A 16,786-nucleotide genomic window follows, 5' to 3' on the forward strand; every position below is an offset into this window, starting at 1 on the left:
GGAGGGCATTAGCAAACTCCTAAGCCAATGTTTTAATTAACTTTCAATAATTAACTTTTTAATTACAAAAGCTACGAAGTTGTCCCAATGAGAACATCTGTTCCTTTCGGTCAGCTGATATCATAGCCCTTTCCAGAACAAAAATCCGTTCAGTAGGTCGTCTGCAAAAAAAAGTCTTGAAGGAGCACCTTGTTTTTCTTTATTTTGTTCATTGTGCATCTTCGGTGACGCGTCGTTCCTTCACCCACAATGTGAGAGGGTGAAGGAGATGAGTGCCGCCTCATGCGTCGAAGATGAGCTTTAACTTGCGGAAACAAAGCCAAAACTAATTTATCGGGTAGATCTATCGGAACTGCCCTTATCTTGGGTTGTATTTTCTGTTCAGCTTCTTTTCATTCAGCATATGCTGTATTGCAACTGACTTCATCAAGAAAAACGCGATATATATATAGTGAACGTTGAGATAAGTGGGAGACAGAAGGCGAAAGTAGAAGAAGTAACAAAAAAGGGTTTATTAATACCTAAAGGTTATAAAAGTTAAGGCTGATGTCTATGTTACGGCGGAGGCTTCGCCTTCTTCAGCATGAAACAGCTAAATGTCGCCATGAGGCTGATAAGGGGCTTGACAATGACGTCATGATTGGTGGGGGGAAATTCCCGCCACCTGGCGGTTGTCGATGGGGAGAATTCCAGAATGCTTGTGTGTCAGGTCGAGGAGTGAGGTCATCGTCCTCGTTGGTGAGTGGGGTTTTTGATTCGGCTGAAACGAGAAAAGGCAACAGGGTCTTATCTAGGTAGATCTGACATCTCCTGCTATTACATGGATGACAGCCCGCCATGTAATGGCAGGTGATGCCAGATTTGCAAATTAATGCAAACCGCACAAACAGTCAAAAGTACGAATTCCAACTTTGCCGTCAAGATCAACGCAGACGTAGACTGTAACTCAAGCAACGTTATCTATGTAATCCAATGCAACACATTCCGGCCCAATACGTGGGTCAGACAAAAGCTTCTTTCCGAATTAGACGAACAATTACACAATCACCGATCGGATCTTACCAAGAAACCTAATCTTCCGGTCTCACCCATTTAAAACAAGCAGAATATTCAAGAAACGAAGCCTCAGTCTTTATACTCCAGTCGAACGTTATCTCCCACAGCTCCCGGGAACAACGGGAATCCTACCTAATTTACAAATACCGATCCGCCATTAACGAGGACCCTGGCATGCTGTCAACAATAAGCAGTCTAACTACCCAGATAAGACCCTGTTGCCTTTTCTTGTTTCAGCCGGATCAAAAAAACCACTCACCAACAAAAACGATGACCTCACTCATCGACCTGACACAAAAGCATTCTGGAGTTCTCCCCATTGACAACCGTCAGGAGGCAGGAATTTCCCCCAACCCATCATGACGTCATTGTCAAGCCCCTTATCAGCCTCCTGGCCACATTTAGCTATTTCGCCCTGAAAAAGGCCGAGCTCCCGCCGTAACGTTGACATCGCCCTTAACTTTTACAACTTTTAAGTTATAATAAACCCTTTTTTGTTACTTCCTCTACTTTCGTCTTCTGTATGCCATTTGCCTCAACGTTCCTATACCTACCTACGTCATCATAGCAACGGAAAATACGCATTTCGTTTCTTTACGAGAAAGCGTAACATCAAAAATGTGGGAGGGGGTGAGAAGTTGAGAACAAATCATAAATTACGACCAACAAGCCCTGATTCTTACGTTTATGGAGGACCTCGCCCAGTGCGTGACTTTCAGACTGCAACAGCTTCGTAACGCGCGATCCTAGAAACATAGCGTTTTGATATGCATGTTTAGTAAATAGTATAAATGAATACTAGAAATGGGACGAACCCAGAATTTCCCGAATCAGAATCCGAATTCAAGGAAGGTTTTGCGAATACTACTAATCTCGAATCTTTCGAATTCTTTCTTGAAAAACACTATAAAAAGCCAGGGGGAAACACTTCTACTGAACAGTGTTTTCAAGCAGAATTTGATATATTTGCTTAGTGAAAAACAAATTAAAGCGTAGTTCATTTTCAGGAAGGAGCTTACCCTACTACTTCTTTAATCTAATTTATTTAACATGTTGTTCGCCGACAACAGTAAATACTTTCGAAAACTCTCGAGAACGACATTCTTTCCATAAAACTAAGAAACAATCAAAAGCAAAACCATGTTGTTTTTAAAGTTGTAATGTCGGAGCTTTATGCTGTGGTTTTGGCGTGCCCCGGGGCCCGTCGGCCAATCAGGCTTTCGGCAGACTGCGGAGGCGCCAATTTTAAAAAGAAACAATCAACCGTGGTTGGTTGAGTCGAAGGATTCGATTCTCAGCTTTGGGCACTGGGATGCGGATTCCCGAATCTCGAATTCCTGCCTAGGATTCAAGGATTCGGTTGGCCCATCCCTAATCCATACTTACCATGTTATTTCTTCAAGCTGCATCTGTAAAACCATTTAATTCCGTGGCCGTAATTTATCGCGAACCAGACACATGTCACATATTCGCGACCACTACATTTCACGAGTTCTGATCTGGATGCTGAATTTCTTGGCTCGATGAGCTTACTTCATCATAAGCGTCAGATTGCACGTACTGTATTCGATAAAAGCGACGTTGCGGTACTTGTGCTATCAGGCAGCTCCAGTGCCTAGCTGTAACCAGCTATACATAATGGTACTAGTAGCTAAAGTTTGCGATGCGAGCGCAGTTTTCCAATAGACAAATCTTGTTAGCAGTGCTCGCTTGCCTCTAAAATCAAATTTGTTGTCAAAACATTTCAGTGTTCTACGAGTACATTGTTGCAGTGGAGCAGACAGGGTGGGGCGCAGAACAGCTCACTCCCATTGAAACATCGATAGTATTTGACTACCTATTGGAATTGATCTTCACGAAACAGGATTCAAGGCCTTCACGGAACCAGCACAAAGCAACACACATACACACATAAATAAAATTATATCAAGAAGGCACCGGCTTGTGCTCTCGCACCTGGCTATATGAAATTATGGCAAAATATGCACATTTTTTGCATTTTCTTGCGAAATATTCCATAACGTGTAAAACATGCATATATATCCATCACAGATCCTTCTGGTCAGTCCCAAATGAAGAGCAAACGAGTTTTATCACCTTCCAGATGCAAAACCGTATCGAGTAAAAAATGGGCACTGGCAAGAAAATCCGCGTTCTAGGATGACTGTCATGACTTCCATGAGCGATGAACTGGTAAGCTCTTCAGTGAACAATATATCAGCTGGGGACAGTAGTTGGCCTTCAAATCGAGGAGGGGAAGCGGTAATACAGTAACGGTAATTGTAATTTTCTTCCCAGGTTGATGACCAAGTTCAAATTCATACACCTTATCTGAGACCAACGAAGCATTCTTGGTGAAATAATGATCGTAGGAAGCTGCGCATTGTACAGCTCTGGTCAACGCTCAGAATAACACTGGAAAGAATTCTGTCTCATTTCCCAGCGCGATAACACCCACCCCAGGGGCACCCGGGAATGTTAAGTGAACAAAATCCTTGCGTTAAACTAACAGAATAATTTTCGGGTCAGTCTCGGGAACGAGACCACATGTTTTCCAGTGGTATTATTAATGTTGACCGGAGCTTTACATGGTGCATAATAGCCCTCGAATACCTGTCATAACCTTCGTTTCGTCCTTATGTGATTAATTCTGCCTCAAATATTAAATAATGAAACAGAAACTGGAACGCGTCACTACATGCAGCGGGCATGCGGGGTACCACGGCGGACGTAGCTACGCTCTGTTACGTTCAGAAATCGAAGCCCTACGACAACGAAGCTTCGGGATCAGCATGATCAGACACGGACAGAGATTATATTCGCTTTCGCGACAGTTCCTTATGGACAGTTCTATGATCGTGAGACGCGTATTCGCTACAGTGGACTATTCTCCTTTTTCTATCTACGCTCGCCCTGCTGACTACGCGAGGTACGATGCTCGATTACAAGGTATTTCTACGGATTCAGTTTACAGGACGCCCATAATGCACGTACGTTGCTTTTTACGTCTCTGCAGGTTTACTCCTTGGTTTAGAGGAACCTCGGTCAGCCGCTTCCCTCAAAGCATGATCTACGACCTATATACTTTTACATCTACCGGACATATGTGTCCCAACACGGTAGACAATGTCATAATTGATTATGCATACCTCTTTGTGTTGTTATTTGATGCACGCGCCACGTTGAGTCGGCTTCTTAGATTCGAGAAACAATGTATAAATACCATGAGTCTTCTAGTTCTTTAGATACTCCGAGCTCATGCATGACATGTGCTCTGATGTCGAACATCTCAGGTGTGAAATGATCGGAACATATTCTGCTGTATGCTAATTTGTTTATCTCACCTTTCGCAGCGCTGCTCGCCACAGACGACAACGCTGTTCATCTTTTGGAAAGGAAAAATAGGTGACACCTGACCTCGAAATTGACTTGTTGTCACAGGCTTTGACGCAACATCTCCACCCATCTCTGTTTTCACTCACTGCCGAATCATTAACGCAATATGAGTGCGGAACGAACACAAGACCCATACAGAATTGAATACATGCACGGTAACGTCCGTCCGACCAGTGTTGCCCACAAAAGACTTCCGTCGACGCATGCAGGCCAGATCCTGCCTCTCGAATATTTCAAAAATTGTTTTTTCTCATTCCACCTTCGTTTTCAAAGGAAATATGTAATAACCGTGTTCTGGTCACGTAAATGATTGTAGAAATAACACGAACTTGAAATCCGAGAAGAAGCGTTTGGTTAGAGGAACTGTAAAGTGAAATTTGACCCCCTGTTTCTGTGTGCGACCTGGTAGTGTTTGCCTGTGTGATGCCGCACATAGAGCCTAAGCACTCAAAGCGCGTTAGTTACTACACAGCATAAATTAGCAAACTTCAATCGGACCGTAGGTTGCGCCCCGTAACATATAAAAAAGTCATGATCGGAGTACTCTCGTCACGTGATACCTAAGTAATACACAATGAACTTATTACCGGCTACTAATTACCAATAAACACTACTTTTAGAATCACAAGAATGACTGGAACAATTCTTCAAAATATCGAAGAAACAGTATCCCAAAATACTTACGCACCCTCTGTTTGCTCTCTTCCCAACCATATCGCACGGCGTGTATTGCGTCCTGCGAGGTTTGTGTATGCAAAAAAGTTAATATCCTTAAAAGTTAAGTTAAGTTCCAGCAAAATAATTCACTTCAAGTAGAAATACCAAAGCTGCTAACGTGGTTTAAGCTTAGCAGAAGTCTATGGGTTTTGCTTCCCTTTGCAGTAGTGCCCATCAAGCTTGATGGGTAACGAACAAATGCTCGGATATATCCTGTAATATCCCAATGCAGTACAGAACACACACAACTATATGTGCATATGTGCTTTATTTGTATCTCGTGCATCACTGCACTAAACTCTTCTCTCATAGTACACCAATACTGGGTGTTTCACAAACGTGCTCAGCAAGTTTGCTAGAGATATGGGACCATGAATGCAACAGTTGTCAACTCATATCTGTACCCTTGTCTGGTACAGTTTTACATAATGGAGGGGCTCAACCGTTTTTGCTGTTGCAACGAACACTTCACGTTACAGACCATAAACAACAGCAGTAACAGGACCAACACAGACAGGAATAACATCAGAAATAACAATAGGCTACAATAATAGCAAAATATATCAAGCGGAAAGAAAAGCAATGATGATTGTGGCTGGAGTGATGAGAGCGAATTTTTATGACCGTGATTCCTCAAACCAGAACATTAGATAAGAGAGAGTTTTTACTATCAGGCATACAATTTATACAGTTTACAACACGTTAACAGTTTGCAATGAATTATGCTATGTAAAGTTGAGTAATGGCAGTCTTGAAACGAGCAGAATCATGAATATAAACGAGATTCCAGCACGTGGTTCCAGTCCACGAACCGTCTTACGAAAGAGTGCATGAAGAAATCTGTGCAACGCTGCCGAATTTTGATCTTGTGGGCTTTTTTATGGCGTGAAGAGATGTAGTCAGCAGGGAAAAAAACGGATCGCGTGTGTACCTGCGTTATGAAATAATTTGTGGAAAAGACACGAGCGTGAAACTGCTCGCCTATAGGAAAGAAGTTCAATGCCAAGGTCCCGTTGTAATTGTGAAACACTACAGTCCGGTGAATAACTGCAAGTGATGCAACGCGCGTTCTGAACGCATTGCAGAGCATGTACTAGATATTCCTTCGGTAATACGAAAGCGGAATATGATAGAAGCTTAATATGAGATGCAGCGGGTGCAAATGGCGACGAAAATAGCCAAGGGTCGTGTTGCCTTCAGAGACAATTTTATCAATATGATAAGACAAAAGGAATCTTTCCGTCGACAGCTCTCTTCCAATCGCGAGGTTCAACAGCCACTATGACAACCGAGCCGAGAAGACCGACAACTGACATGTGGCATCAAAAACTAGCATCTCGTGGCAGAAGCCACACAGCCACGGATCTAAGGTGAAAGCCGAAGGCACACAAGATACAATCCAAGATGGCAAAAAGCCGTTAAACAGACAGCAGCAGTGTGTGTGCGCTCCAAAGTATCTCGAAAAACTCACGAGGACGAGACTTTTAGTTCGCAGTCATACACCCGGCTTGTCAGCACCATTCCACCTTTGTCGCTCTTGAGCCAAGGTTGAAGAACGAATGTGCAAAATTTGCTTCAGCTGATCTTCATGCCCACAGCACAGGCTGAAACAAAAGTAACGATTCATGCACGACAAAAAAAGAGATACAACACAGTACAGTTCGGTTACAGGCACACTAAGTGCCTTCCCAAGAGAAATGACACTAAGCTTAATGCAAGCAAACTTAGTTCGCACATTGCCACATTAGCCATAAAAATTACATTGAAACTGGCTATGAAAGAGACATCTTTGGTAGCGACCAATGGGATCATCAGGAAGTACGACTGGCAGCACCCAATCACACAACAGAAGCACACGCAGACATGTTGTGTATCTGTGCATTCGAAACAGGATCGTTCGTACGTGTGTGGAACGATTCACAATGTGCATTTCTCAATATGAGAATGATTATGAATTAGTCTGTAACAAATGTTCCTGTGCTACAAATCAACAGCACATTCCATGAGCAGCGACACCACTTTGTTTCGTTCATGGTGCTATATTTAAGCAAAACCACTCACTTGTCCGGCATGTGCAACAGAGACTAAAAGGACCTGATGTAGACTGGAGTGCCATCATCAGTAAAGCAAGAGAGACTGGCATGTGTACAAAAAGGCTAATGCGAGGAAGACTTCCATATAGCTCTATAGCAGAATCCGAGGTTTGAATTATAGCAGCAAGTACAAAATTATGCCGTGAAAAGTTTTTCTGTTTGTGCATCATGTTCATCAGTGCTTGCTTAGTAGCAAAGCCACTTACTTCGGACACATAATACACAATGCTGTTAGGTGAACAGTGCTTTACATATCCAGAAAATCAGTCAGTCACTGCTCCAATAGTAGTCCAAGTTAATTACAATTTCACAATCATTTCTATGGTTAACCAACAGTGCTTATCTTAGAACAATGTGGGAAAATTAGAGCAACAACACAAGCTTAAATGAATGCTGTTCAAAAGGATCCCCACTGTAGCAATGCGTTTCAAGCAGAAAGCAGATACTAACTTACCACATGAGGTCAATGCAGCAGATTATGAGACTGCTTTGACGTTACAGCTTTCATTACCATCACCGAGGTCAAACTGGTAAGGACAGTGGCTTTTGAGGTCCGATGAGGGTGGTGGGTGTTCTGTGTCCTGTTATCAGACGTCAGGTCAGGTATATCAGACGTCAAGTCAGATGCTTTTCCAGGCACTGCTATCTTGGAATATCTGACAGATGCAAATACTCATTTCTCTGAATACTGTCCATATGAAAGTACCAAAACACCATGACGAGCAACTTTTACACAAGCTATTCAGATTCCACCCAAAGCATCAGTATGTTTACCTCTAGCAGCACTAATGCTTTTTTTGTACTTTGTAAGGAAACCTGTTTGTGTAATCGTCAGATCAACTGCGTGTTGCCCTAATCATGAGATTTTTTTTTCCAAATTCCATGTTAGTGCCGCGAAGCAACTGTGGCTATGAGCGGCATACAGACGTGGACAGATGGAGAGAGGAGAGCAGGAAGAAGTGACGGACAGGGGTATGCATCCTGGGCCGACTTCAGAGGGAATTGTGCCGACATTCGTCTGGAAAGTCTTGGGAAAACGTCAGACTGCATAGCCGGTGACAGGATTTGAGCCCGTGTCACCTCCCAGTCACGGCGTGGAAAGCGATCATCTTAACCACTATGCCACGGGAGCTGGTCCTAATCATGAGAGGATGAGAGACTGGCCAAATTGGGACATGAATACTAAGGAGCCCATGCAGAGAGCCCATTGAGACACATGTAAAAATTTTCTAGCCTTAAAAGTACTAGTGCTGGTAGGTGCAAGCAATTTACTGGAAAGTGTACCACGACCTCTCCTTCACAACACAGCTTTTTATGATATTTAAAGAATATCTCGGGCATCATGCAAGGGCATGAGATAAATTGTCTTCTCTGATTGAGGTGCCTGGTCACACTTAATCTTAGAGTTGTGTGGCACAGTGGAACCACCATTTACTAATATGTTGTAAGTGCCTCCTGCGAATGGAGCGCTGTCCCTATTGAAAAATCCTACAAACTTTTTTACAAGATTAGAGCTTTCTTGTAGGAATTCTCACAGAGAATGTGGATTTCTAGAGACATTTTTACAGAGAACATATTTTCTCACACAAAATCATTTAAATGAACTTCTGATGGTGCATCTTAAGAGAAATTTCAAGGATGGTTTTTGTGAGAAGAGATGCTGAGCTCTGTAAGATCTCTCACGGCTCCCATCTGAGTCATGTGACAGACTGGCGCCGTGTTTCTCTCTCTACTAGTACTCTCTACAGTGTTCCAGTCGCTCAGACTGGCGCCGTGCCTCAACGAAAGGTGATCTAGTAGACCGTGGCGTTCGTGGTGTTCGTAGTTTGACCGTTTGGTGCCGCCATTCAAAGACATGTAGTGAACGGTGCAGGAGCCTGCTGCGAATACTCAATATGCGTCCACGTAAACTACGTCGAAGACGGCATGGAAGCGATACTTCACGCAAGTTTATCACGGAATCTGAGAAAACGGCATAGGAATGCCTGAACAAGAACATTAAACTGGCGCTTTGGTATGCTGATGACGGCAGCGTGGCTGGAACCGGGCAGAAGTAAAAATGCGTAGAGGTAAGCTCAGTTATCTCATTCAACGTGGTGACTGCTCCTCAGGCATACAGGCATATGGTGCAATAAAAATCATAATCTAGGGCAGAAAACCCCAATTGTGATACACAAGCTCAGTTCAGTCGGAGTATTAATTTATACTCGCAGGTAGTGGTGACTACTGTGCGGGATAAGCTGTTTTAGTTATGATAAGGCATATCGCTGTGAACAGATCATTATTGCGAGTCATATAGAATTACAATATGAGAATAACGAACGCTGCTTTAATTTTCACGCTCTTTTGATGGACCTAACACATTCTGCTTTATGCACCTTCCGTAGTCTGCACCTTCTGTTCCAACCGTAAGGCCGTAAACACATCTACATGGTGTTTATACGGTCTCACGTTTGGCACAGAATGTTCAGCATGCAGAAGGTTCCGAAAGCAGAATGTCTTAAGTACGTAAAAACAGAAAGAAAGAAAAAAAGGTCCACAAATAAAGATGCCTAGTCACCATGCATTTTGGGTCACCATACAAACGCGATTGTCTAAGAGCATAAAGCCTACAGCATAAAGGAGTCAAATGACTTGCAGAGCAAATGTTGTAAAAAAGATGCAATACAAATACACAATCGAGCAAGACCTAAAGAAAAACAGAATGAATTCATAAAAACAATGCACAGCACATAAATTGCAAGACAAGAAATGTCATTCTGTATAATTCGTAAGTGTTTGTCGTACTTTCCTCATCTCCCTACCAAAAAATGAAGAGGCGTGGAGGATACTACAACTTGTAAAGAAATACGATATTTGATGGTTTGCTGGGGGAGATAATTTTCTCCAGTGGGAGATCAAGAATATTCTGAATACACAATTTTGGAAGCTTCGGTACAGTACTTCCGATATAAGCGTACCCTTGCCGTTAGTGTATCTAACATTTTGGGCGTTCGACCGAACACCTCAAGCAAACAGTAACAGGAAACCGACTACAGTTGACGCAATGCATGGACGGATTCGGCGGCCAGTGGAAACAATGGGAGCAACTGGTCTCATGAAATAAATTTTCGCACTTCAAAACACGAGGTATGGGTATATTTTCTTCCAGTCGTAATGAGATCACTCTCGGGTTCTGCACAAAAGTAGATAAAGCTGTAAACGTCTACAAGACGCTCGTACTCAATTACACGAATCCAATGCCCTCTAGAAATGCGTACTCCTGAGGAGCAGTCACCACGTTGAATGAGATAACTGAGCTTACGTCCACGTATTTTTACTTCTTCCCGGTTCCAGCCACGCTGCCGTCCTCAGCATACCAAAACGCCAGTTTAATGTTCTTGTTGGGACCATACTATGTCGTTGTCTCAGATTCCGTGATAAACTTGCGTGAAGTATCGCTTCCATGCCGTCTTCGATGTAGTTTACGTGGACGCATATTTCAGATTACAGACTTCTCAGCAACTTCTTAGTCGTTGAGAAGGCGTGCTAGCTTAGCTCAATTGGTAGAGACCTGGACCGGTAATCCGGAAGATGTGGGTTCGAGTCCTGCAGCTGGCTATCCTTTTCAGTGGCTTTCATTTTTCATCGTTATTTCTCGCGTTTCTCGTGCACTCCTCCAAAATCGCGAATTTAAGTTCCCGCGAATAACGCTGGCCGTATGAGGGCGAAAATCGTTCGGCCATCGACGCTATACCGTGACTACCTTGACCATTTCTGCTCCATGCAGCATAGGCAGTTTAAGCAAGCCGCAGAAGATTGTTTTATTCCATCAGGTATCTTTGGTTACTACTAGAAACGCTTTGCACTATACATACAATATACCACTATACCACGAAGCCGCAACATGCCTTTCCCCGCATTCACAAAACCAGCTTGTATGATAGTACCACATCTCAACCGAACTGTTCAGTGCCCCGAGTGATATGAATGAGAACTGCTAAAATGGACTGGCTGACCCGCACACGGCCAGTACTATGGCCTCCTACAGGGTCCCTAAAGGTCATTGTACAGGGCCCTTCCTCCCATGTCTCTGAGGAGAAGAAAGGAATTGACCTAGAATGCCGCCGTCCACACAAACAACGGATGTCTTAGTACGTGCCGAAATATGCCCTAGTATTGACGGCGGCACGATATGCAAGAGCAAAGCACTCCCGGAAAACTGTGTCGCGAATTTAAGTTTTCGCGAATCAATCCTCAAACCAGCTCTGTTTGAAAACGCGAGAATATTTTCCATGCGAAAAAAAGAAAAAACGCTTCTACAGTGTAAGATTTACAACGGCTCACTGTTCCCAGTTATAATGCTCAGTGTAGTACACTACTTTCTTTCTTGGAAATAGCTCATTGCACACTGTTCTCTTTCCACAGATTGTGTTATTGTACTACAGAAATGCCTTAGTTCATACGATTTGTAAGATAAGTACAATACCAAAGAAGTGACATGAACATTTATATGACTATTATCATTTCTACTGCAGACATGTTTCTTTTAGTACATTTCATCACTAGTAATGAAAACGAAGTTGTGCCTGGGTCTTGGGTTGATGGTACGACGTGCAAGTGGCCAAAAGCAGCGTCACACAAAGTTAGGACAATGGTTACCAAAAGTGCTCCTGCGCAAGCTTCATGAGACGTGTATGAAGTGACAGTGAAGGGTGTCTTTGGTAAGTTTGAAGGAGTCTACTGTAAATACATTTATTTTTCCTTCCCCAATTTTCCACAAATTGGGAAGAGTGGACATAATCTTGTCACGTAAAGAAATTGTTCTATTGTGCTAATCATTGGAACAGTATTGATACATCAATGCTTCTGTGTGCTTCCCTACACACATTTCTATACATGCACCTGATAATAGGACTTGCATTACAATTGCACCAACATTTTCTAAATGTGCCCTTGTTTAGAATTTGCAGCTGTCCTAGATATTCATTTTTCAGCTTGCGAAAATTTGGGGCTCTCCAATACGAATTGTCTTACAGCATGCTTGCTATTTTTGTTTATACAGGGTGTTTCAGTTAAATCCCCGATCTAAATAATCTGCAAGCTGCGCACTGTATGAATGGGAGGTGCTCTATTTACATCAACATTTAAATGAGTTTCGTGAAAGAACGTAACTTCTCAGTTAGGACGCCGTCGGCATCAAAAATGGGTGCTACCACTTTTGGGACCTTGAGTGGACACGTTTCAGAGAAAAATCTGCCACTGAAGCTGGTCATTTGTAATGTTACCTATTTTTGTTGTGGTGGTGAAGAGCAAACGGGCGCTCTTCCGCCTCCTTAACCACCAATGAATGACATCCTTTTGCGCTTTACAGTGACAAAAAATGTACAAACGTACAACAAAAACTAGCAATTTATAATAATACGTTGCACAATCGAAGGGCGTATCTCTTCCTAAGGCATCGTATGATGGACTAGTGAAGCACACTGTTGGAATGCATGGAGGCGCTTTGCAGAGGACATGACGAAGTTAAGTTATAAAGTCTACAATGGCGCCCAAGAAATCACGACGCATGTCCAATCGCTGGTTCATGTCCTGTAGTATTAAGTTAAGAACGTGCGACACAGTGCACGTATATCGCTTGAGGCTCTTCCTGTCGTACCAGAGCTTGAGGTCCACTGTCCTGCCCTTTCATGCTTCCGCACCGTCGTAGCACTGACCGCGACACTTGTCAGTAGCAAGATTGTATCGGCGTTGGATATCTTTCAAAGATGGTGAAGAGGGTGGTCGCTCTGGTGTCTGCCGTACTATAAAAGCTTCAAAACAACACCTCAATTTATAAGTTTGCTTGCTCTGATTGGAAGCATATTGACACGCGCTCCTGGACGGATATGTCTGTCGTCTTATCAATGATCAAGGCGTAATGTCTCACTTCACGGATTTCATCTGTCACGGAACGAAGTACATCATGTGCCGTCAGTTCCAACTGTTCGTTTAAAATGTCGCGCGAAATCCACTTGATTTTCGTGCGGCGAAGCCATGACTTCACCTGCTGTACGTCGTTCGCGGATTGCTCTCTGTGTCGTCAAGGCCTCGTATGCATGGCTAGCTAGATACCGCAGACATACAGAGATTTTGCAGACAGTGGAGAGTTCCGGCGACTACTAACTCACACCATCATTAACTACAAAGTCGCAAGAATGCAGATAAGCAGTAAATGCTGGTAGGGGAAGAACGTCAGGTCGGGATCCATCGAAAAACGCATGACCCGTGTATTCCTGTTCTAACATCACTATCTAAGTTTGAAGAACCATTTAAAAGTAGAAAATAGAAGACGAAGATCCATGAACGCGCATCTCGTTTTGACCACTGTGTTATACGAAGTGCACGACTGGCGTTCCACAAATGTTCGGGGCTTGCGACAACGTTTCTTGCGATCTCGCCCTTTCTACGTTGAAAGAAACACCCCGTGCTCGTTCTCGAGATCGCCGTGCTCACCGAGAAGGGGATGCTCATGGGTTCAAGAATCATCTTCCGAAGGTGATGTCGCATTCTCTATCCCATCTAAGCGTCTCGATAGGCGTTGGTGTCAGGGATTTGATATAACGACTCCTGATTTGACTGATCTCTCTTACCTGGTCGCAAATTTTTCCCTCTACTTCTACGTAGATATATACTGCATGCGGCGTACCCACCGTGTGAGACATTCCACATTGAACGTATCGTGAGTCTGCCCTGCGCGTTGTGATGATGAGCAACTGATGCATATGGTTGAAAAGGTGCTATGGCTCGTAAATCTACCCCCAAATAATCATTATTACCATGACTCGTAGGCATTTTTTCTTTGTTCTTTTTCCGAAATAGTTCTCTTGTGACTCCCGCTCATGAGCAACGTCCCACAGTAAACTTTTTTACACTTTTTTGGTGTAAATGGCTTGTCCCATGGCGCACACCTTTTGGTGTTGCCTTTACACTCAAATGATGGGTGTTTTCTAATGCACCCTTTAGTTAAGTGTATTCCTAATAAAACACTGTTATAATGGGTGTTTAAAAACAAAAACACCCTTAAAATGGGAGTATTCTATTGAAAACACCCTTTATGATGGAATTATTTGCTAGCGAATATTCCATCGCAAATAGTGTAATAGGAGCTTCCGCGGCAGTATACCGACACCACTGGACGTGACATACAGTTCAACGTTCTTGCTTCTATGCCAAGCTGCACCGCGATCGCGGTAGACTTCCAGCCGTGGTTCCATTGTAGAACCTAAACCGGAGTGCAATTCGTCGCAGGCACGCCTCGTTAGCTTGTTAACACTGTGGGACCAACGTAAGTGCAGAGGCATAAATAGACATGGGGCACCCTCAGTAGCCTATATTGGCGTGTCGGATGTATCATATACTGAAATAAAATTTGGTGGGCCACGTTCGTTACATTTGGTGGGGCGGGAAACGTTTGTAACGGTGGCGGGAATGTGTTTTTGCAATTAACACCCACGCTTGCAACGAGTCAAAGGTATAAGCTAAATTTCTAATATCCCTCCCTGTCAAATACTGTGCTTTTAACTCAGGTTATCGTCTATAATGTGATTACTTGCTGAGCGGAGCTGTGAAACCAGCATAATTTTTCTCTCACTAAATAAAACACAATTTTTAACACCATACTCCCAATTCAAATGGGTGTAAAAAACGTGTATTCGACGGAAAACACCTGTTTCAACACCCCACTTTACACCCTTAATGATCCACATTGGAGAAGACGTGGTGTATGTCGATATTACACCTTTACTAATGCACTTTTTGCACTCTTTGTGGAATAGAAAAGGGTGTTTTTATAAGAATACACCTTGTTTGAGCAAATAAAGGTGTAAAATGATTTACTGTGCCGTTAGACTCGCTTGTTGTCGTTTTGTATACAAACTCCAGGGCTCTGAGCACACAGATACATTAAAGTACGCATGGAAATACGGGACTCGAAACGTTCACATATGTACAAAATATGCAGAAATATTATGCTGCTGGGGGATGTTGTTCCGGAAGATCTTGCATGGCTTGGAACTCTATAAATACATAAATCGTCTAATACACCTCCTGACACACGGTGAGACCAGGCATTTCCAGAGAAGGACATCCTTCTGAACGGCGTTTACTGAGGAAGAGAAGGTTGCTTATAGACCAGTTCGCGCGCCTGATCACCATAGCCTGATGTCAGACTCTAGCGGTGGCGCTGCAGCCAGTTAGATCGTCTTCTTGGCGCGGGCAAAACAGCAGTCAGTTGGAGTAATTGGAGTGATCATTTTCGCACAATTATCCTTCAGGTACTGAACCGGATGGGGAAAGGGTGGCAAAATCATTTTTTTATCAGTTTCCGCGTAACGCAGAACGAAGAATTCGTTTGATCGCAGCTTTTAAAGGGAAAGACTCCCATTCTGTTTTCGGAAAGATTAAACGCAACATCACCTTTGTGAGATTCCTTCACGATACCTGTGTACAAATAAACAATGCTAACATGAATGGGTGCATGCTAGCAAATTAGCGCTGTGTCCAGAAACGCCCCGATCAAACAGCTCGCCTAAGGTGAAGTAATTGTATCCTTGCATTGCACAATTGTACTCTTGCACAATATCAGCACTGAACTCGCCCGGCGACAATATTAATAAACTACAATGCTTTGTTGCTGGGCTGTCCAGTTGTCGACGCGCAGCGCAAAGGGATCGTTATGTTGTATCCGTTCATAAACAACTTGGTCGTGTAGCGACGTTAACTGATTCCTGAGAGCTCTCGGGTATTGTTGAAGCAGACACCAGAGAGCGGTGTAGCAGTGCAACACAGCCGATGTCGAAGTTCCGGAAAGCATCCCCACGCGGTGTTGAGTGTGTTTTGCCCACACCAACCCCACGCATGCGCAGATGGCGTCTCTTGCTTGTGAAAAGTACCGTGATGTATATCCTTTGTGGGAGAAAAGACTCAGCCTCGAACATAGCACTTGTCAACCATTATTAGACCACGGCAATATTCCCTTATCGGCAATATTCCCACGGCAATATCCCCTTCGTGCGCGACACGAAGGTTCGGTTAGAGAGCGGTAAAGTTAGAAAGCTATTTTGCAGCTAATTTAATAATTGCAGTGTATAAAGACCACGCACAGGTTCGTGAGAGTACTCTCGAATTGCATATCAGGTGGCGCTACTGAGCCAAAGGAAGATCGGGGGCGTCGTGTCACCGTTGTGACCTCCTTTCTGCAAGGGACACACCCTAAAAAATTTCTATGTTTTACGGGAAAAGTACAGGAAAACATAACCCAGACGCCGTCCGTAAAATAACAGAAAAGCCGTAAGTCCTCCTAGCATTTAGTCTGTAAAAGTAACAGAAACTGCGTTATACTACACGAGTTGTGTAAATTGGTTTACACCCACAAAATTTATTACACTATATTACACATTACACTAATTATAGAACTTACCCATCACGTTACCAATGCTACTTCTTGTATTTTTTCTTGTGCGTTTAATACTGTTATGCAACTACAATCGTGTACATCAGCT

General features: G+C 43.3%; 2 protein-coding genes across 6 annotated transcripts in view; one reads left to right on the plus strand and one right to left on the minus strand.

Moving 5' to 3' along the window:
- The window catches only part of LOC135391435 (uncharacterized), a 70,999-nt gene that overhangs the window by 50,883 nt on the left and 3,330 nt on the right, over window positions 1–16,786 (minus strand). The gene's annotated exons all lie outside the window — the stretch shown is intronic.
- The window catches only part of LOC135391436 (uncharacterized), a 67,165-nt gene continuing 63,925 nt past the window's right edge, over window positions 13,547–16,786 (plus strand). For 2 of the 5 annotated variants that reach the window (XM_064621690.1, XM_064621692.1), the window contains exon 1: window positions 13,547–13,781. In XM_064621690.1, coding sequence (XP_064477760.1) covers window positions 13,647–13,781 — 135 coding nt within the window. In that variant the 5' untranslated portion in view covers window positions 13,547–13,646. The remainder of the gene's footprint in view (window positions 13,782–16,786) is intronic. The other 3 variants (XM_064621694.1, XM_064621693.1, XM_064621691.1) reach the window with 2 other exon arrangements.

Source organism: Ornithodoros turicata, chromosome 4, assembly GCF_037126465.1.
Source record: "Ornithodoros turicata isolate Travis chromosome 4, ASM3712646v1, whole genome shotgun sequence".
NCBI lineage: Eukaryota > Metazoa > Arthropoda > Arachnida > Ixodida > Argasidae > Ornithodoros > Ornithodoros turicata.